The following is a 22,565-nucleotide window of genomic DNA, read 5'->3' as shown; positions in this document are numbered from 1 at the left end:
ATCCTTCTCTCCTCCCATGGTCCTCCTCCTCACCTGGTATTGGATCCAGCAGAAAAGAAAGCATTGCCTTATTCTTCATTCCAGAATGGCACCTCCTTAAAATGGAATGTGGGCAGAGCTTAATCAGCAAACAGTTTTACCCAAGGAAGCTTTTCAGAGGGTTAATGTGTATATTTGTGTTTATGTGTATGCACATACACACACACATTTTCTCTTTAGCGTGGACGCAGCCACTTAGCTCTGTTTGGTGGTACTTTCATGAAGGGATCATTCTGGTTAACTAAAATCAAACTGTGCAAGGAGAGAATTGCTTGGAAATCGTGTTTATATGTCAGCAGCATCACAGGTAGAAGTGGAGGATACAATGCTTACCTACTGGAGAAGCAAGGCTGGAGGAACATTGCCCCAGGAACTGAGCAGTGTAAACCAGTTAATCCACTGAAGACCGCATTTTGCTTGAAACGCACTGGGATATAAGTCTATGAAAATAGGACGAGCCATGAGCAACACGTCTAGGAGGTGTCCCTCAGTCGCAGGTCCTTCTTGATAATGATCATCAATGGAGCCTGCCGTGTGTCTAGGATGTGCCCTCTGAGGCTGACACTCTCAGCCAGACCTATCCAAATAAGTGTCAGACTATTGCCCAACAGCACAAAGAATTAAAACCAGCCTTGTAATTCTCTGCAGGCACCAACCACAGAAGCTCTGAGAGGTTAGGTTTGGATTGGATTGGTTTGGGATTCCCTGTCCTTGGCATCAGGAGGAGACCCTGAACAAGTCAGAGGTAGTGTGAAATGTTTCATCTTTTCCTTGTAGTGGGTGCAGCAACAGATGATAAAAGAATCCCAATCTGTAAACTTAAGGTTTATTTAACAACTAAGATAACAAAATCAGAAAAAGATAATGTTGTGAAAAAAGAAAGCACAGAGGCAGAGTAAATAAATCACTTCAAATCAAACTTCCTCCCTTGTTAGGGATTTCCTTGTAAGCAGTGTTGGCTCCTTAGTCCTGTGGCTTTCTGTGGCTTTCTGGGTTTGATGGACTTCATGTCCTCTGCATCTTCTGGTTTACACTCCTTGTGCACCTGTACTCGCTGGCAGAACACGGAGAACTGAGGAGTCCCAGACTTGAGACAAACACTGCCAAAACATCAGTGTGGTCTCAAAACACGTCCCATACTAAGAGACTAAATACAGCCCCGTAAGTTGGAATGAGGGAGTTTTCCTGCATGATTCTGTTTTCTCTACCCTTGGCCACAGCGTTCTGAGTAGAAATTATTTGATTAAGCAAAAACTTTTTTTTTTTTTCCCAAATGAGAAAGCATGACATTTCTGTCACTTCATCAAGGAATTCACAGAGCTTTCCCCATCCTGCAGCTGAAGAAGAGAGCCACAAATGGCACCATTATAAGTAGGAATGATTCTGCCTCAGAGAATGTGGTAAGAATGGTAATCCACAGAGTCACAAAAGCCCCAGGGTACCAGGAGCCGCTGAAGCACATTAGAGGAGCTTTGGTAATATTCACTGTTTGCTGGTCACATCTCTGCTCTACCTGTTTCTGCTGTTGACTCTGACATTTCTACACAGAAAAAACCTTCATGCATGATTTTCTCCTTTGATGGTTATCTGAGAGAAATGGGACAGTCCTCTATCTTGTCATTCTCTGTAGTTCACTCTCATACTTCTCACCAGATTCTTCACAGATAACTGTGGTTTTGATTTGACTATTTTCTGTCCAGTTGACACTATTATTGTGACTCTGTTTTTCAGGCCTTGGTTGCCTCTACTGCTCTTCAACTTGTGCACCTCCTCAGCAGGGCTAAGTCTAAAGCTGATATACTTTTCTTGACCTACACATAACCAGTAGTGTTTTTATGCACACACCATTTTGGTGAATCACTTTTTAACTCCACAGAGTCTGGTATTCAGCGTGTTTTTTTAATAGAGACAGTCTTTTACAGAGATTAAGATTATTAAGATTTACACACACACACATTTGACTTTGCCCTGTCAGTCATCTCTATGACATATGGCAATAAGTGTGCTTAAACTTTTCTACAGGATGCAAAATATAAATATATATTAACCTTCACTTGTGGCTGCAGGGAAGACCAGAGGATGGCAAGGCTTTGAAGTGTCTCCTTGTGCACAAGCAGGGTTGTGAATGTATGGGTATATAGGCATGTATCTGTGAGAGAGAGAATCACTTTGTGATTACACATATCACAGAGGTGGACTCCTATCACCTAACAGTGGCCGCCTGAAAGTCAGGCATCTGGTATGAGCAAGTCATCTAGACTCCTAATGTATGAAAATGCAGGCTCCTCTAGAGGGGATTCATCCATCTTTGACACCCATCTTGGGAAAGAATGAGCTACGCTTGGCAAGGTGTCTGGAGGGAGCCTGTAAGAGTCCCTTTGACTAGATATGCAGACAGCTAAAGATAAAAGAGACAAAACCCATCTGCCATTCCTACAGGAAGCTGGGGATGACATTCCTGCCTGGACCTATTGTTTTTAGCTCTCCTTCTGCTCTTCTGAAATATTTGCAGCTTTTTCACACATATTTTGTGTTGTTGAGGATCCATCACAAGATGCAGTTTCTACTTTGTTATGTCCAATGACAGTGCAGAAATAGTCAGTAAAGTCTCCTCCTATATGAAACCTGAACAGGGAGAGAAAGCCAGATTTAGTTGCATTCCTAACTTAGCTGGATGCAATGCAGTCACTATCACTTCCATGAAAGACGTTGTGACACCTGGCCTTGCTGCTAAGCTGCAGTGCGATCAGAAGCTGCCTTGTTGAAGTCTCCCTCCCATTCCTTAATTTTCTTCCCCAGACCTCAACAAAAGTATACGGGCTATGCTTTCCCATCCAGAGACTTTTACCTTCGATGGTAGCCTCCATGAAATGGTGCTGACATCACACTCTTTCTTGTCCCTGCCACTTATACTCTTTCTTTTCCCACTGAACTCCATCTAGTCAGATTTCTCCTTCCCCACCAGAACTACAGCTGTGTCCTCCCTTGCCATCCTGATGTGACATGCCTGTGGTGCCACTTGACTTACAGGCTCCCTTTGGCTTGTCACAGGGATGTGCTGAAGCACCCGAATCTCAAGAAATCAGGTCGCTACAAATTGCAGGTTGCTTGTACTCCTTGTACCTTTTCTATTTTTTATTGTTTCCAGATGTTACATCATAGTGACTTGATGGAGTAAGCTTACATGTCTGTGCTATGTTCCACGTTGTTAATCCACTTCCACTTCTTCTCGCTCTCAGAGTATGTGAGACCAAGTAAGTAGTAATGACCTTTTGATCGTGAAATAAGATAACTCTAGAAAGGAAATGAATAATACATTAAAATTACATTTTCTGCACCAGAGGTACACAGCAAGCTTAGTGCTAAATACCCAACTTTCTGTGGAAAGTAGAGTGTGCATCCAGCCACACCATCTCTTTCCACAGCTTCAGAAGCTGAATTTTTCTGTTTTTAGTGAATCTCATCTCTCTTCCTGGGGATTCTTGGGAATAGACTAAATAGAATAATACACCTGTGATACCATTAAAGCTGTACATTGTAGTTAGCCAAGTGTGACTTGATACCCAGAGACAGTTTTCTGTTCTGATTGTGATGGGAAAGCCTTTTCAGTTTTCGTCAGAGCAATGGCTCTCACAAATAAGTGTCTGTGCTACATGCTTGCTCTAGCATTGTATGCTAAATGTCTTTAAAACGTAGGTTAGCTAGGCCGGCAGTTTGCTCCTTCCCACAGGAGCGTGCTTGCAGAGAGAAGCTTCCAGATGCAAGACTTCAACCACCAAGATGCATCTTACTGTGAAGTTGTTTGCTACCCTACAGAGGTGCCTGGTGTATACGGCTAGCAGGAGATTACAGACCTCCAAAGACATCTAACATGAGAAGACACAAGTAGAACCCATCAGCCCTTTGGCGTACCGGTCAAGCGACCCTAGAAGCAAACCCATGAATTTAGATCTCACCAGTTCATCCTTGCTGTCAATGATCACCAGGTCTGAATTCATGTCAGTACATTCCTTACGGGCGGCATTCCAGTCATTGTTTTCCTGTGTTTGAGAGAAGAAGTAGCATTTTTCCCCATGTTTTTCCCAGCCATGGGGGCAGCCTGCAGGAGGGAAGAAGAGGTGTAAAAAAATCCATGCTCACACTACTGAAAGGATCCCATTACAAAAGAAAGGTAAGAGAGTCCGTTACAGCCAGAAGAGTACCTCTGTGGTTCTGCTTATCGTTTTCACCAGACCACTGGGGATCAATGCCAGTCTCTGGAAAATACAAGTCCAAGAGTCACTAGGCATGAGTCATGGAAGTAGAATCACAGATAACATTACCCAGCCTTTTAAGTTTTTGCTGAGGAGATAAAGAGAAATAGTCAGGGCAAAAAGCAACTTTCAGTTTGCAAACATCATATTTGCCTGCTGCAAAATACGGCAACAGTGATGCTACTGAAAGAAAAAAGCACTTCTTTCCATTCCCAGGCAGGGTACTGGGAGGAACAGAGAATGGGACCTGGAAAGGGTGATATAATTCAAACTGGAAGAGGGTGGATATGGAATAGATATTAGGTCTGTTTTTTCACTATTAGTGTGGTGAGACGCTGGAACAGGTTGTCCAGAGCTGTTGTGGATGCCCCATCCGTGGAGGTGTTCAAGGCCAGGCTGGATGGGGCTTTGAGCAACCTGGTGTAGTGGGAGGTGTCCCTGCCCATGGCAGGGGGGTTGGAACTAGATGATCTTTAAGGTCCCTTCCAACCCTAAACCCTTCTATGATTCTATGATTCAGGGAGATAAGGACTATGCGATATAGTTTTGTTGGCTGTCCAGCAGCTCCTAAACAGCAAAAGGGAATTGCAATTAGTTAAAACTCTAAGAATTGAGGGTTTTTTGAAAGGCAGGACATGCATATTGATCCATCATGCTCACTGCACGTCCGTTCACCCACCCATGGGCTCCTCTGCACTAGCATGACAGAGTAATCAGTTCTTCCCTCTGAAACAGTAATGCAGTGCTGACCAAGCCCTACTCTTAAAGAAGATGAAACTGACACATTCCCAGGCCTGAGAGCTCATCCTGTGGGTGTACAGGATAAGGTTATTTATTCCTGAGATGTCAGATTTTTTGTTTGTTTCTTTTTCTTCTCAACAAAATCTTGACACCTCCCCCCTGCACAGTCCCCGCCGTGTTCCCCCTCCCCCCACTTCCTCCTTCTTCCTAGCAGGCTTCTGGAAACTGTCTTTTGAATGACAGAGGATTACCTACCTGGTGCCTCTTCAGAGGTGTTGGTGAATGTGTTTGAGTAAGGTGTGCTGCTTGCAGTTGGACGATCTGGAAATAAGAATAGAATTTCTGCTTTGAATGCCTGACCATTTTGCCATACACTGTCAGAGCTCTTCTGGACTTCTTTGATCCCCACCATCACCCCCCACACAATGCCTACTCCTCACATTTTTTTTTCTTCCATTAAATAAAGTGCCAAACTGTAGTACTGTACTACGGAGCCGATTTCCAAAGAGCCTAACTCTGAAATTTAACACAAAACGCTCCGCGCATTTTTAGAGTAGCGGTAAATGCACAGTACATACAGTATATGCACAGTATGTACAGTATTTGTACAGTATATACTGTGTAAATTACAGTATATACGTAACTATAGCAGTAAGAAATAAGAGCCATCCTTGACAGATCAGCGCTCAAGCCAGTCTGTTCTTGGTTCAGCACGCTCCCACACAGCTTGGAGCTGCAGTCACAGTCTGCAACTACCCCGAACATCTGGAATGAGAAATTCAGGCAGAGCACACCTGTGCCCCAGCTAGAAGCTGGCCCACCAGTGTTGCTCCCCAGGACCAAAATGAGACAACAGTGTTCATATTAGGTTTTAAAACTGAAATAGAGTTAATTTTCTTCTTTCGTCTGACACAGTGGTTGTGAAGGATTTGTGTTCTGCAGGAGGCTTCTGAGTCCCAGAAACAGGGACTGTGGAGGGAGGTCTACAACTTTATTTTTATTATCACGGAATCACAGAGTGACAGAGTTTTCGGAGTTGGAAGGGACCTCTAGAGATCATCTAGTCCAACTCCCCTGCTAAAGCAGGATTGCCTAGAGCACATTACTCAGGACTGCATCCAGGCGGGTCTTGAAAATCTCCAGAGAAGGGGACTCCACAACCTCCCTGGGCAGCCTGTTCCAGTGCTCTGTCACCCTCACCGTAAGGAAGTGTTTCCGTGTATTTGAACGGAACTTCCTGTGTTCTAACTTGTGCCCATTGCCCCTCGTCCTGTCACTGGGAACCATTGAAAAGAGCCTGGCTCCATCCTCCTTCAACCCACCCTTTAGATACTTGTACGCCATAATAAGGTCTCCCCTCAGCCTTCTCTTCTCCAGGCTAAAGAGTCCCAGCTCTCTCAGCCTTTCCTCGTAAGGGAGATGCTCCAATCCCTTAATCATCTTAGTTGCCCTTCACTGGACTCGCTCCAGCAGTTCCCTGTCCCTCTTAAACTGGGAAGCCCAAAACTGGACACAGCATTCCAGTTGTGGCCTCACCAGTGCAGAGTAGAGGGGGAGAATGACCTCCTTCGACCTACTGGCCACACTCTTCCCTATGCAGCCCAGGATTTCATTGGCCTTTTTGGCAACAAGGGCACATTGCTGGCTCATGGATAATCTACTGTCTACTAGGACCCCCAGATCCTTCTCCTCAGAGCTACTTCCCAGCAGGTCCGCCCCTAACCTATACTAGTGCTTTACATTCTTCGTCCCCAGGTGCAGGACCTTGCACTTGGTTTTGTTGAACCTCATCAGGTTCTTCTCTGCCCAGCTCTCCAGCCTGTCCAGGTCATGCTGGATGGCAGCACGGCCCTCTGGGGTGTCAGCCACCCCACCCAGTTTGGTATCATCAGCGAACTTGCCGAGGATACACTCTGTCCCCTCATCCAGGTCATTAATGAATATATTAAACAAAATTGGAGCAAGTATTGACCCCTGGGGGACACCACTGGTTACAGGCCTCCAACTAGACTCTCTGCCGCTGAGCACAACCCTCTGAGTTCTGTCCCGCAGCCGACTCTCAATCCACCTCGCTGTCACCTCATCTAGCCCATACTTCCTCAGCTTCCTAACGAGGATGTTATGTGAGACAGTGTCAAAAGCCTTGCTAAAGTCAAGGTAGATGACATCTACGACTCTCCCCTCATCCAGACAACCAGTTATAACATCATAGAAAGCTATCAGATTGGTCAAGCATGATTTACCCTTGGTAAATCCATGTTGACCACTTCCCATAACTTCCTGTTCCTCAACGTGTTTGGAGATGACATCCGGAATGAGTCGCTCCATTACCTTCCCAGGGACAGAGGTGAGACTAACTGGTCTGTAGTTCCCTGAGTCCTCCTTCTTGCCTTTTTTGGAGATCGGAGTGATGTCGGCCTTCCTCCAGTCCTCAGGCACCTCTCCTGTTCTCCATGACCTTTCAAAGACAATGGAGGGTGGTCTAGCAATAACATCCACCAGCTCTCTCAGCACTCGCGGGTGCATCCCATCAGGGCCCATGGACTTATGAATGTCCAGCTTGGCCAAGTGGTCTCTGACCCATTCCTCCTCAACTGAGGGAAAATCTTCCTCTCTCCAGACCTTCCCCTTTGCCTTCAGAGTATGGGATTCGTGAGGCACAGCCTTAGCAGTGAAGACTGAAGAAAAGAAGGCATTCAGTAACTCTGCCTTCTCTGTGTCTTCCACCACTTGGGCACCTGTCTCATTCACCAGTGGGCCTACATTTTCCCTAGTCTTCCTTTTTCTATTGATATACTGAAAGCATCTCTTCTTATTGTCTTCAACTGCAGTGGCCAAGCTGAGTTCTGATTGAGCTTTGGCCCTTCTCATTTTCCCCCACATAGCTTTGTTATATCTTGATAGTCCTCATAAGTTGCCAACTCCCTTTTCCAGAGAATGTAAACTTTCCTTTTTTTCCTGAGGTCCAGCCAAAGTTCTCTATTTAGCCAGGTTGGTCTTCTTCCCCGTCTGCTTGTTTTTCGAGAGATGGCCTTCTCCCGTGCTTCTAAGAGCACCTACTTGAAGTATGCCCAGCCTTCCTGGGCACCTTTGCTCTTCAAAACTGCCTCCCAAGGGAGACTCTCAACCATGCTCCTCAACAGGATAAAGTCTGCCCTTCGGAAATCCAAGGTGGCAGTTCTGCTGGCTCCCCGCCTTACGTGATCAAGAATTGAAAATTCTATCATTTCGTGATCACTCTGCCCAAGGCGACCTCCAACCTTTACATCCCCCACAAGACCTTCTCTGTTAACAAACAGTAGGTCCAGTAGGGCACTTCCCCTAGTTGGTTCCTTCACCAGCTGTGTTAGGAAGTTGTCTTCCACACACTCCAGGAACCTCCATGACTGTTCCGTCTCTGCTGCATACTATTTCCAGCAGACGTCTGGGAAGTTGAAGTCCCCCACAAGAACAAGGGCAGATGATCATGAGATCTCTGACAGCTGCTTATAGAATACTTCCTCGGTTTCTACATCCTGATTGAGAGGTCTATAACAAACTCCCATCACGATGTCTGCCTTATTGGCCTTCCCCTTAATTCTTATCCATACACACTCAACACTGTCATCCACACTGTTAAGTTCCAGTCATTATCTGATGATTAGCTAAACTGCATGGATTTATCACAGAGAAAAAGGAAAAAAAAAGAGTTTTGAGAGGGTGAAGGCAATAGCTGAGGCCTCAGATGAACTACTGGGATGGATTGCCAGCAGGTCAATGACTGGCTCTGATCTTGGTGCTACCGGCAGGGTTTTGGGCTCTTTGATCATGGCCTGATTTACAGAACACCAGGCCTGCTGGCAGCAGATGGGGAAAGCCTGTCTCTCAGGGGGAAAATGGTTCTTGGAGTAGAGTTAGCAGGGCTCGTTGAGAGAGCTTTAAACTAGATTGGAAGGGGGATGGGCATGTAACTGGGCTCGATAGAGAGGCGCCTGGGGGTAGTAGCCCAGCACGTGTGGGGCAGAGTACTATTATTTTGAGGATTGGAAGGCCCACCACCCCTCAAGGGCAAAAACCATACACTCATTGGCCTTTCTGAAATGCCTATACATTAATGCACACAGCATGGGGAATAAACAAGAGGAGTTGGAGATCTGTGTGCGGTCACAGGACCATGATCTCATTGCAATTACTGAGACGTGGTGGGATAGCTCACAGGACTGGAATACTGTCATGGAGGGCTATGTTCTTTTTAGGAAAGATAGGCCAGTGAGGCGAGGTGGTGGCATCGCTCTTTATGTGAGAGAGCAGCTGGAATTTATTGAGCTCTCCCTGGGAGCAGACGAAGAGCAAGTTGAGAACTTGTGGGTAAGGATTAAGGGACAGGGTAATATGAGAGACACTGTTGTGGGTGTCTATTACAGGCCATTTGATCAGGATGGGGAAGTTGATGAGACCTTCTACAGACAGGTGAGAATCGCCTCACAATCACAGGCCTTGATTCTCATGGATGACTTCAACTACCCTGATATCTGCTGGGAGGGCCACAGCTGGGCATGTACAGTCCAGGAGGTTCCTCCAGTGCATTGATGATAACTTTTTGACTCAGGTGGTGGAGGAGCCCACCAGGAGGTGTATACTACTGGACCTAGTACTGACAAACAAAGAAGGACTGGTGGAGGACGTTAAGGTTGGGGGCAGACTGGGCTGCAATGATCATGAGAAGACTGAGTTCAGGATTAAGTGCAGTATACACAAAATGACAAGTAGGGTTGAAACCTTAAACTTCAGGAGGGCTAACTCTGATCTCTTCAAGGAATTGCTTGGACAAATCCCATGGAAGAGGGCTCTAGAGTGTAAGGGGGCTCAAGAGAGCTGGCTGCTATTTAAGCATCACTTCCTCTAAGCTCAGGATCGGTGCATCCTGAAGAGCAAGAAATCAGGCAAGGGAAGAAGGAGACCTGCATGGCTGAGTAGGGACCTTCTGAAATAGCTCAGGTGGAAGACGCGGCTGACCGCTTGGGAAGAGTATAAGAATGCTATCAGAGTATGCAGGGAGGAAACAAGGAAAGCCAAGGCAGCCTTGGAATTGAACCTGGCAAGGGACATCAAGGCCAATAGGAAGGGTTTCTTTAAGTATATAGGAGACAAAAGGAAAACTAGGGAAAATGCGGGCCTGCTGTTGAATGAGACAGGTGCCGTGGTGACAGATGATGCAGAGAAGGTGGAGTTGCTGAATGCCTTCTTTGCTTCTATCTTCACTGCTCGTGCCAGTTCCTCGGGAGACCCAGGCTTTGTGGGTAACAGAGAAACTCTGGAGGAAGCAAGACTTTTCCTTGGTTGATGAGGAACAAGTTAGAGATCAGTTAGATAAACTATATATCCACAAGTCCATGGGGCCCGATGGGATGCACCCTCAGGTGCTAAGGGAGCTGGGGGAAGTCATTGCTCGGCTGCTCTCCATCATCTTTGAAAGGTCCTGGAGAACAGGTGAGGTGCCTGAGGACTGGAGGAAAGCCAATGTCACTCCAGTCTTCAAAAAGGGCAAGAAGGGTGACCCGGGAAACTACAGGCCGGTCAGCCTCACCTCCATCCCTGGAACAATGATGGAACAGCTTGTTCTAGGTGTCATCTCAAAGCACCTGGAAGAAAAGAAGGTTATCAGAAGTAGTCAACACGGATTCACCAAGGGGAAATCATCTGACAAATCTGATAGACTTCTATGATGGGGTGACTGGATGGGTGGATGAGAGGAGGCCAGTGGATGTTGTCTACCTTGACTTCAGCAAAGCTTTCAACACTGTCTCCCACATCATCCTCACAGGCAAGCTTAGGAAGTCTGGGTTAGAAGAATGGACAGTGAGGTGGATTGAGAACTGGCTGACAGATAGAGCTCAGAGGGTTGTGGTTAGTGGTGCAGAGTATAGTTGGAGGTCAGTAACGAGTGGTGTCCCTCAGGGGTCAGTACTGGGTCCAGTCTTGTTCAGTATATTCATCAATGACCTGGATGAAGGGATAGAGTGTACCATCAGCAAGTTTGCTGATGACATAAAACTGGGAGGAGTGGCTGACAGGCTGTGCCGCCTTACAGAGTGACCTGGACAGGCTGGAGAGTTGGGCAGAAAGAAATCTTATGAAGTTCAACAAGGGCAAGTGTAGGGTACTGCACCTGGGGAGGAATAACCCCATGTATCAGTACAGGTTGTGGGCTGACCTCCTGGAGAGCAGCTCTGTGGAAAGGGAGTCCTGGTGGACAACAGGATGACCATGAGCCAGCAATGTGCCCTGGTAGGCAAGAAGGCAAATGGCATCCTGGTATGCATCAAGAAGAGCGTGGCCAGCAGGTCGAGGGAAGTCATACTTCCCCTTTACTCTCCCCTGGTGAGGCCACATCTGGAGTACTGTGTCCAGTTCTGGGCTCTCCAGTTCAAGAAAGACAGGGATCTGCTGGAGAGGGTCCTGCAAAGGGCTACAAAGATGATTAGGGGATTAGAACATCTCTCTTATGAGGAAAGACTGAGGGACTTGGGTCTTTTTAGTCTGGAGTAAAGAAGACTGGGGGGGATCTTATTAATGCTTATAAAAAAGGGAGGGTGCCAGGTAGATGGGAACAGTCTTTTTTCATTGGTGCCCAGTGATAGGACGAGAGGTAATGGGCACAAACTTGAACACAGGAAGTTCCATCTAAACATGAGGAGGAACTTCTTTACTTTGAGGGTGGCAGAGAACTGGAACAGGCTGCCCAGAGAGGCTGTGGAGTCTCCCCCTCTGGAGACATTCAAAACCTGCCTGGATACCCTCCTGTGCAACCTGCTGTAGGTGACCCTGCTCTGGCAGGGGGGTTGGACTAGATGATCTCCAGAGGTCCCTTCCAACCCTGACCATTCTGTGATTCTGTGATTCTGTGATTATGAAACCAGAGCATCCAAACTGCAACTGTCAACAAGGAAGGTGACAATCCTGAGGTCTTACATGGGGTAGAACCACTTCCCTAGTGCCTATGATTCCTTACAGATGCAAGACCCTATAGTGCAGTGGGAAAGTCCTTCCTCTCAGGGCTGCTATCAATCCATTCTCCACTCAGCCTGTATTTGTGCTTGGGATTGCCACCACCCACATTCAGGACCTTGCACTTGGCCTTGTTGAAATTCATGAGGTTTGTACAGGCCCATGTCTCAGCCCTGTCCAGGTCCCTCTGGATGATATTCCTTCCCTCCAGCATGTTGACCATGCCACACAGCTTGGTGTCATCAGCAAACATGCTGAGGGTGCACTCAATCCCACTGTCCATGTTGCTGATAAAGATGTTAATATCTCTCTCCAAGAGATATCAGGGTGGTTCAAGTCCCCCATGAGGACCAGAGCTTGTGAACGTGAGGCTGCTCCTATCTGTCTATAGAGGGCCTCGTCCACTCGGTCTTCCTGGTCAAGTGGTCTGTATCAGACCCCCACAGAAATGTCACCTGTGCCTGACCTGTAAACTCTCCGTTGGTTCCTCATCCATCCCCAAGAGGAGCTCCATGCACTCCAGCTGTTCTTTGACATAGAGGGTGACATCCCCTCCACATCTCCCCTGCCTGTCCTTCCTTTAGACCCTGTCTCCTTGCATTCCAACACTCCAGTCAGAGAAGCCATCCCACCATGTCTCTGTGATGCCAATAAGATCATAGCCCTGGAGGCATGCACACACCTCTAATTCCTCTTGTTTATCCCCTGTGCCACGGCTGTTTGCATAGGGGCAGGACCATTTCATTTTAGAAGATGAAGAAGCCGGGTTTTGCATATAGCTGAGGAAACCTGAAGCACTGTTTGTAAAGATACCCCAAAGTCCTTAGTATATAATAGTACCAAATACTGGTAGTAAAACTACCTATCATAATTTTAAAGCATTTATTTCTGCAAAAAAATTAGAAATTAATGCATACTGATATGCTTTACAGAAATGAATGCCACCCTACTGATTCTCCTACTGGGTGGAAATCAATTTACAACAGAGAAATGGTGGGTCGAGATTTTCTCCTGGAATGTTGTTACCTTGAACTCTGAAATTTGCCTGAGAGATTCAGACAGCAGCATTACCGAAAACGGCTTTCTTTGCCTTTTACTGAATCCCTAGAGCAACAGGGAAAAATAACACAGGAAGATGAGTTTGAAATTATATGTTTTTCATGCATACATGCATTTATATGCATGCATCTTGAGGCTGACATCAGCTCCTGCTTTCAGAAAAGAGCAAAACCTAATACATGTGAAGGAGCATTTGAAACAGTCAGACCTGCCTGTTCTTGAAAGACCAGCTCATGACCTGCAGGGACACTTTTGTACTTACTAGCAGATAAATTTTCTCACAAGAAAAAAAGCAAAAAATATGATGCTACTATAAAAATCATAAAAATTTCTGGTCAGGTTCCACTGAGTAAAATTGTTGTCATTTCCATGAACAGAAATGCAAAATACCTTCTGGCCTGCTGAGCTCTTGTATGACGGAACAATATCAGGTGACAGTTTAGTTCAGTTAACAACGCTGTTTGTTCTCAATGGTATATTTGGCAAAACAAAACTGTATGGAAAACTCATCTAAAATTAAAACTTAGAAATAAACCAGTAAAAATGGCAACAGTTAACATTTGGAGTACGAGTGAAAACTGCATGCTCTTGAAATTAATAAATAATTTGCTTTATATTCTCAAGTTTGATCTACATCTCAAGTTTCTTAGGAGTATTTTTTTGGTTCACTGAGGCAGTACTGAAACCAACAGAGTAACTATGACTGAAGCCAGCCCTGAATCAAAGTCTAATGACTCCTCATTCCACCCCTGGTTGAAAGCTCTATTAAACGCTGGTAATTTCACCTTGTTGTGTTGTGTTGGTTTGGTGGGTTTTTCTAAATTTTGCCCTTCCTGTGGTATTTTACATTTTATAATGGTCAGAGTACGGTCAGACAATTTACTTCCCGCAACCTTGTTTTTTAGGTTCCATGGATGAAAGGTGTTGGCATGCCTTCACCCAGAGTTTCTCCATGTGCATCTCTGAGTTCGTGGCAAACTCTGGGGCCTGAGTGTGATTGATTGTGGAAACCGCTTAAGCGTGCTCAACTATCAAAGGATGACAAGAAAGAAGCAACCACATCTGAAATTTAGAAATGATTCCTTGAAAATATTAAAAGGAAAGTACCAGGAGGCTCTATTACAATTTGGGTTCTTTCCTAATGGAGATAAGAACGTTTTCTTTCTAAAAAAATAATATACCGGTTTATGTAGTTCAAAGATTGTTACGGACTGAGTGATATAAATGCAGAGACACCTAGCAGTAGGCTTTTATTCAAGGAAGGGGCAAACAACTTCCTTGAAGTTGTGACTTATCTACTTCTTTCAAATGAGCTTTTATTCATATTTATTTAAAGATCTTTGGTGTTATGGACATCCTGGTGGCATGATATAAGGTCACTGCCTTGAAATATTCTCACGGATAACAATCAGAATACCAGTAGGCATTATCTAATCTTGACCTGTTTGTTCAAAAAATTTGTATAATAAATTATTTTTTGTTTGAAGATTGTCAGTTTTTTACTTGGGTTTTGGCTTTTTTTCTTTTGGAATTTTAAACTTTCAAGCCACTCAGCTCTTGCAGATTTCTTCTGACAGCCATGGTTGCCTAAGAACTACCGTCCCGTGCCTTCAAACCAGCCTTCTGTTGGTGCTGGTATTGGATGTCATGACTTAGATGTCAGTCAGTGGGTGAGAGACACAAATCAATTACAGTTATTAAATTTTTAGCAGGACTTACACATGAGTATCAGACACACTGCTGAGACCATTAGCAGGATTATGACTGCAACAAATACAGCAACACATTTTCTGGAGCAGCAGCTTTTACCTACAGACAGAAAAAAAAAAAACAGATTAGGGCAACGATTGGAAAAGGAACCCTTCATCTTCATTCAAAGATGCCCTTTTCAGGCTCACACTGAGACAACTCTTTCAAGTTAGGCAAAGTCCTTCAGTGCTGTCCCTTCAGATGTTTGTTCTTCCTGTGATAGATATGCTGTGGACACATCTTTTTTCCATCACCAGTATTCAACCTGATCCTTTCTGTCACTGCCTAGAAGACTTTGTTAATTCCGCTGCACTTATTACTAGAGTTAAGGGCTCACTGGAATTCTTGTCTGCCCTCTCAAAAGACTATGAGAGCAAAACCCAGATAAAGGTCGTACGAGTTTATACTCCTCAAGAAAGCAGATTTTTCCGAGGAATTGAACTGTCTCCTCTTTCTGTTTTGACTGCTGTTTTTGGACTTTTGTTCAGGAGATCCTTTCTATATTTGTTAGTCTGCCAACTCAGTGGATACTGGTTGGATGCTATAGAGCACAAACTGTCTTTGAAGTTTATGATGCCTGTGTGACAACTAGGATCTGAAAACCAAATTGAGGGTTTTGCTGCTATTACCTCTGCTCTATGAACAGTTTTAGATAAATGAGGATTTGATAGATAAAAGTAGTAGTGACCTGAGCAAGATGCCAGTGGTATGGAATAAAGAGTGGAATGTCCTGGTTTGAGGTAAAACAGGATAATTTTGTTCAGTAACTTTGCTTCTTAGCAGGGCCTCTTCTAAGTACTGAAATTAACAGTATATTGTGCAGACACTGTTCGGTCTCAGAGTGATAAGACCTGTGTTTACAGCTGATGCCCAGACACGGTATGCCGAGAAGGCTCTTGCTTATACTTATTGCTATAACCCCCAAGGCCAACCAACTCTGTTATTTCCCCATTGGAGGGTCAGAAGTGGAAAAGCATAGAGGGGTCCCACCTGCGGGGAGGAGCGGACAGAACAGGGGACCCAAAACTGACCAACAGGGTATTCCATCCCATCTGCCTCATGCTCAGTATAAAAGCTGAGGGATCAAAGGGTCAGCTCTCTTCCTTCAATGGCCGACGTCCAAAGAGGACTCTGTTTGTTCATCTGCCTTTGATCCTGATCCTGAATGCAGATCTGGAATCCACTTCCCGTCTGTCACTAAGTCCAGCCTGGGACTTCCTCAGTGCCAGCCGGTGCCGTGATTGTCATCCTGGGAGCTTGATACAGTTTTGTATATATTTAATTATTTCTTTTATTTTATTATTAATATTTCATTAAAGTAGTTTAGTTCCTTCTAAACTCATAAGTCTCCTTTTCCCTCCTCTGCCTCCCTCTTTGAAGAGGGGTAGAAGGGAACATCTGTCCATCCCATCTGGGGTCCCCCACATCCGCAGTAGCCAATTTGGCCTAAACCACGACAAGAAGCCATCCTGAATCTTCACCCTAACTGCAGTCAGTATCTGGTCTGTTCTGTCTGGTAACCTCATTTTCACACCCACTTGTGCATTACTATTTGAACTACTGAAACACTAAGAAGATATCGTACTTAATATACTATTAAACTCAACTGATTTTAAACCAGTCTTGGAAAGAAGGTGGCACTCAAGAACTCTTTGCTGTCAGGTTTTCTGCCTGAGGAGGTTTGGTCAGGAAATGGCTGCACCTTGAAAACATGTTGATTGCACTAATCAACAAATCTATTTGACAGGTGCAAACTGTCTCATGATACAGTAGTCCATGTGGTTACCAGCAACACTGGGAAGGGTGGAGAGAAGCTTTAGTGGCAAAATGGAAGCTTCTAGGAAGGAAGTTAGTGACTGGGAATCCTAAGGTGGCAATTCCAGAACTAGTTCCAGTACCCTATGCAGGACTGGAGGGAGGAATGTGAGGGCAGCATTTAGCAGCTGCCTGAGAAGATGGGGTAAGGATCCAGACTTCTGATTCTTCAATTTGGTGCAGAGTATCCAAACACTCTGCAGAAACAGATTTCATCATCTTAACTATAAGGGAGTCAAGCTGCTGGATATGACATCTTGAAGTAACTTTTAAAATTAGTAAGAGCAAGCTAGCAGGGGCTGATGATTATAAATAACTCTCAAAATGAGGAAAGGGAAGCTGACACAGGCTAAAGAACAGTTTAGGGCAATATTGCCATTATGTGTGTCTTCAAAACCACTGTGTCCTCAGGAGAAGGAAAGGTCAGAGTGTATTAACAGTCAAGCAGAAAATGCAAAACTCACTGTCATTTAAATAAAGCATTAAGAAGCAAACAACAGCTATGGCACACCTGATTCCACACATATACTAGAAGTCTGAAAAATAAGATGGGAAAACCTGGAATGTCCCACCCTAGACTAAAATAGTTAGATCTCAGGCACCTGCAAATGGGTGGCTTCTGCCCTCTGAGATAGCCTCAGGTGTCAGATAACTGCACAGACCTGGAAGAGGTCCTTGCACAGGACCTCCAAGAATCTGTGGCCTTCCAGATTTGCACCCTGAAGCCAGTCTGAATGTCCTGGTACCTCCCAGATGGCTCTGGACACCTGTGGTGAGGTAACTGAACAGCATCCCAATATGTTATGTATATGAGGAGGTGCTTAAAAGGAAGTCATCATAGTACTTGACTACATAAGGAAAAACAGAGTGTTAACAGGTAAAAGAGGGGAACTATGGGAAGAAGAGGGTGGTATTAAAAAGAAGATAAAAAGAACTGCTAAGAGAGAATGAAATCCATACAGGCAGACCATATATTATTGAAGAAAAGCATCCTGGCAATCATCCCCTCATCAAAGGATGTTCTAGAAGTCAGGGCTATGTATAGAACCAAGGGGAGAGTAGGCAACTTTGTAGAAGAGAAATCCACTGAGGGTGCGTAAATGGAAACACATCTCTCTCAGGAGGTCCCTGAGAAGATGCATGCATGTGGAAGTATTACAGGAAGGTATCATATATGCCTACCCTCTCCTTATTCATCTCTAGTTGTTCACTTATGTCTGCTGTTGGACATAGGAGGCTGGGCTAGGTCTGGCCCAAAATATGCTTGTGTTCCTATACCAGTGAATCCACCGAGTATTTAGTTGCGTATAACGTAACACATCAACTGTGCCCTGCTCTGGCTGTGTAAAGCAGACAACTGTATCTCCCTGTGTCCCATACAGCTTTATATCACTGCATTTCAGGAAAATAAGGAACAGCCTCCTCTCCTCTCATTGTTTAAATTCATACCCATTTAGCAGACAGCTAAAAACTCACCAGATGATCTGTTGTTAGCTGCAGAATTTGTATCTAGGGATTGCACTTTCATTTCTGCGTATGTAGAACCTAAAACCAGGCAAAAATAACAGAGAACAAGAAAGCTGGGAAACAACTTAAATAGAACAAAAATGACTGAAATGATGAGAAATGCTAAACACACAAAAGCAACTGATTTATGTGACTGTGTTTAACTACACCCAAATAACATTTTTGCCGATTGCAGTCTCACCTTGCTATAGGACTCGCTACAGGCAGATGCAGATCTGGTTTATCTTCAGTGCAGACAATAACAGAGGAGACACGGACACATGCACATGCATTTGAAAACTGAACAGAAGTGAAGGAAAAACGTTGATGGTTCTCTGATGTTTTTATTCAATTCACATCCATGCATGAGTGGTAAGAATGGCTACAGCATTGAAGCAAACTTGAAAACCCCAGATCATGCTAAATTTGAAGGGATAACTCGTTAATGAGAAGACAGTGAGAAAAGTGAAAATGATTCTAACATCTGCAGATAGGAAATACAGAAGAGTATGGAAGAAAGAATGTGGGGAAGGAAGGAAGAGCAGGGACACATAAAAAAGGGGTAGAAAGTAAGAAATGTGATGTCGCAATTTTACAAAACGTTCCAAGTCATCCTGATATAAAACACTGACCCCCTTGGTCTCTACCACCATACAGAGTTAATGTCTTCTGTGAGTTTAAGTGCCTTCTTCTGGCTTATGGAATTAATTTCTTTCCTTTGTGTACACTCATTTGATCCAGGGAATCCACTATCAAACAGAAAATAGCAAACTGGAGGCAAAAGAAAAGAAGTCAGAAGGCAGTGTTTGAGCTCTTTTCTGTAAGATACGTGTAATCGCTGGGAGATACTGTGCATAAATTAAGTAAACACATAGAAGAGAAGAGTTGTTAGGAGTTTTCCGGAAAGGTGCAAGCTGAGAAATGTAAAAATGCTATTAAATCTGTCTAAAAACTATAAAGAGGAGTATACGGATTAAATTATAAGAAAAATGTAACTTTTAATCAGGTGGCATCTATTGTGGGTGCCTGTCAATTTAGCCGTGAAATAATTTGTTGAAGAGGTGATAGGAACACTGTTTCTTGGAGCATTAGAAACTCCAGCCATCTGAAAATACATGCCAAGGGATCACACTTCATGCAAAAGACAAGCACAGGATGGCAAGAAATAGAAACTCCTATTTCTGTCAAAGAGAGAGTAAGTTTTAAAAGAAAGGAAAGAAGAAATTACACAAACCACAGAGATCAAGTGTATGAAGTCTGTTATGTTAGGGTGAAATTTTATGCAGATGTAGGAAAACCAGTGTGAAAGTTTGTGCAATAATTCTTGGCACGTGAAAGAAAGATAAATTTTAGATTAGAATTTTGCAAAGTCATTTATACTAAATCAAACTGGGTCTGTCCGTGAAACTTTTTATGCTTGATTTATTAAACAAGCACTTTGTACAGACAAAGCCAGGAGGAAAAACATCCCAAAGCAATGCCTGCTATGGTCGGCAAGCAGAAACAGGCTACGTGCAAGACTGCTTCAAACAACAGAAAAAATAGGCACTCAATCTCCTGATTGGTTTGCTGCGGGAATCATAGTCCTCTGCGTGAGAACACACCTGGTTTCAGGACCAAATGACATTCAGCTGTAGATACTGGAAGGCTGCTCTAAGGTCTCCCTGGAGTCTTCTCTTCTCCAGGCTGAACCACACCAACTCTCTCAGCCTTTCTTCATAGAAGAGGTGTTCCAGCCCAGTGATCATCCTCGTGGTCCTCCTCTGGACCCACTCCAACAGGTCCATGTCATTCCTATGTTGGATGCCCCAGAGCTGGATGCAATATTCCAGGTGGGGTATCACCAGAGCCAAGTAGAGCGAGAGAATCACCGCTCTCAACCTGCTGGCCATGCTTCTCTTGATGCGGCCCATGGTACAGTTGGCCTTCTGGGCTGTGAGCACACATTGCCAGCTCATGTTGAGCTTCTCATCCACCAATACCCCCAGGTCTTTCTCCTCAGGGCTGCTCTCAATCCTTTCTCCACCCAGCCTGTATTTGTGCATGGGATTGCCCTGACGCATGTGCAGGACCTTGCACTTGGCCTGGTTGAAATTCATGAGGTTTGCACAGGCCCATCTCTCAAGACTGCCCAGGTCCCTGTGGATGGCATCCCTTCCCTCCAGTGTGTCGACTGTGCCACACAGCTTGGTGTCATTGAGAAACTTGCTGCAGGTCCATTCAATCCCAAGTGGGATTTAAGGATATATTTCCCTGGGAATTTCTTTGTTCTGGGTCTCTCTCTGGAGGCACCCAGCTTCAGCGGTTCTTGCTGCTGTACCACTCAAATAAATTTTTTGGGTGTGGGGATTATTTCCTGAGACTCTGCTACAGGAACCCCAGGGCAAAAAATCTTCTTTAACATATGGTACTCTCAAAATATGTGGGAGGGAGGCTGAAGAATACAAAGAAAACTCAGTGCAGACTCATTAACCTACCTTGGACATCAGTGATCTTCTGTAGTCTGGGCCTGGTTGATTCAGGCAAGTTCAAGTCAGCGTAAATCAGATTTTCTGACATTCTTGCTCCCCCTTCTTTAGTCCTCTCGCTGCTGTTTTTAAAATGATATTCTGGACTGATGATGACTCATAGGTCCCGCCCCTCAACCTTCAGGAGGAAGTTCTTTGCTCTTTCCGTCATGCAGAAAACTGTAATGAGAAGGCAAACCTACTTCCAATCAATCTTTTGATACTAATATGTTAAATGTAAGATCGTGGCCTTGATGTGGTTGCCTTTGTTGAGAAGTGGTTCTGGCATTAGTAGTATTTTGAGTTTCCAAACCTTGACACTGTCACACACACGCACACATGCACGCATGCTTTATATTTTGAAAAGACAGGTTTTATTACATGAAATGGAAAGGAGAAGAAAAATACAGAGATTTAGAATTCAGCTCCAGGAAGCAGAGTGAAGTTCTCAGGGTGGACCCATGGCACATCATGGGGAGCAGCCCTGCAGAGTCCAAAAGGCAGTGCTCTCAAAAGCAGACATCTGAAAGAATGGTAGTTTTGCCCCCAGTCCATAGAGAAATGTACTCAATGCTGCTGAAACAGGGCCCTGCCACAATCTGGGGCTCTGCTATGTTTCTGCAGCTCTTGTAAACCACAACCAAGCTAACTTCTTGTGTCCTGAGGACTGTGGGTTTTGTACAGCTCAGAAATGTGTTATTCCCCTATGTTGGTAACTTCTGATGGCAATTTTTTTAAAAAGGGTCAAAAAGAAGACCTGGGGAACTACAGACCAGTCAGTCTCACCTCTGTGCCCAGCAATATCATGGAGCAGATCCTCCTGGAAACTCTGCTAAGACACATGGAAAATAAGGAGGTGATTGGTGGCAGCCAACATGGCTTCACTAAGGGCAAATCCTATCTGACAAATTTGGTGGCCTTCTATGACAGGGTTACAGCATTGGTGGATAAGGGGAGAGCAACAGACATCATCTACCTGGACATATATGCAAAGCATTTGACACTGTCCCACATGACATCCTGATCTCTAAATTGGAGAGGCATGGATTTGAACAATGGACCACTAGGTGGATAAGGAACTGGCTGGATGGTTGCACTCCAAGAGTTGCGGTCAATGCCTTGATGTCCAAGTGGCGAGGAGTGACGAGTGGTGTTCCTCAGGGGTACTATTTAAGATCTTTGTTGGCAACATGGACATTGGAATTGAGTGCACCCTCAGCAAGTTTGCCGATAGAAGCCCTAGGTCCAGCTTTTTAATTCACACATGACTAATGCTTTCATAGAGCAGGGGGTGGCAGCTATGAGGACACTGTGCTGTGAATCATTGTTAGAGGAAGTATCCTAGCTCATAGCATCATTTACCAATTGAAAATTGGTAAATCCAGTTCTAGTATCTGCACTGATGGCAGATGCAATCTGCCTGGAGAAGCCTGATCACCCAGCCTGATCTGCTGGTTGACAGCAGGCCCAATATGAGTCAGAAGTGTGCCCTGACAGCCAAGAAGGCAAACCACATCCTGGGGTGCATCAAATACAGCATAAGCAGCTGGTCAAAAGAGGTGATTCTCCCACTATATTCAGAGATGGTGCAGCCTCACCTTGAGTACTGTGTGCAGTTCTGATCCTGATGTAGTTTAACCCCAGCTGGAAACTAAGGACCACACAGCCACTTGTTCACTCCTTCCTCCAGTGGAATGGGGGAGAGAATTGGAAGAGTAAAAGTGAAAAAACTCATGGGTTGAGATAAAGACAGTTTACTAGGTAAAGCGAAAGTCACACACAGAAGCAAAGCAAAACATGGAATTAATTCACTGCTTCTCATTGGCAGGCGGGTTTTCAGCCATCTCCAGGAAATCAGGGCTCCATCATGCATAATGGTTGCTTGAGAAGACAAAATGCCATAACTCCA

The 22,565-nt window shown here is 44.7% G+C and overlaps 1 protein-coding gene across 1 annotated transcript; it reads right to left on the bottom strand.

Moving 5' to 3' along the window:
• Positions 1–2,516: 2,516 nt before the first annotated feature.
• LOC309671300 (C-type lectin domain family 5 member A-like) lies at positions 2,517–20,708 on the bottom strand (the record flags this gene model as incomplete). The annotated part of the gene is made up of 6 exons (XM_082482519.1): positions 2,517–2,664; positions 3,224–3,333; positions 3,996–4,174; positions 5,289–5,354; positions 18,120–18,188; positions 20,627–20,708. 6 exons carry the CDS (start codon positions 20,706–20,708, stop codon positions 2,517–2,519), a joined length of 654 nt encoding a protein of 217 aa, XP_082338645.1.
• Positions 20,709–22,565: the final 1,857 nt, after the last annotated feature.

Source organism: Vanellus vanellus (assembly GCF_965231255.1).
Source record: "Vanellus vanellus genome assembly, chromosome: 1".
In the NCBI taxonomy this organism is placed as follows: Eukaryota; Metazoa; Chordata; class Aves; order Charadriiformes; family Charadriidae; genus Vanellus; species Vanellus vanellus.
The sequence above is the reverse complement of the archived record's forward strand: the minus strand, read 5'-3'. Positions and strand labels throughout refer to the sequence as shown.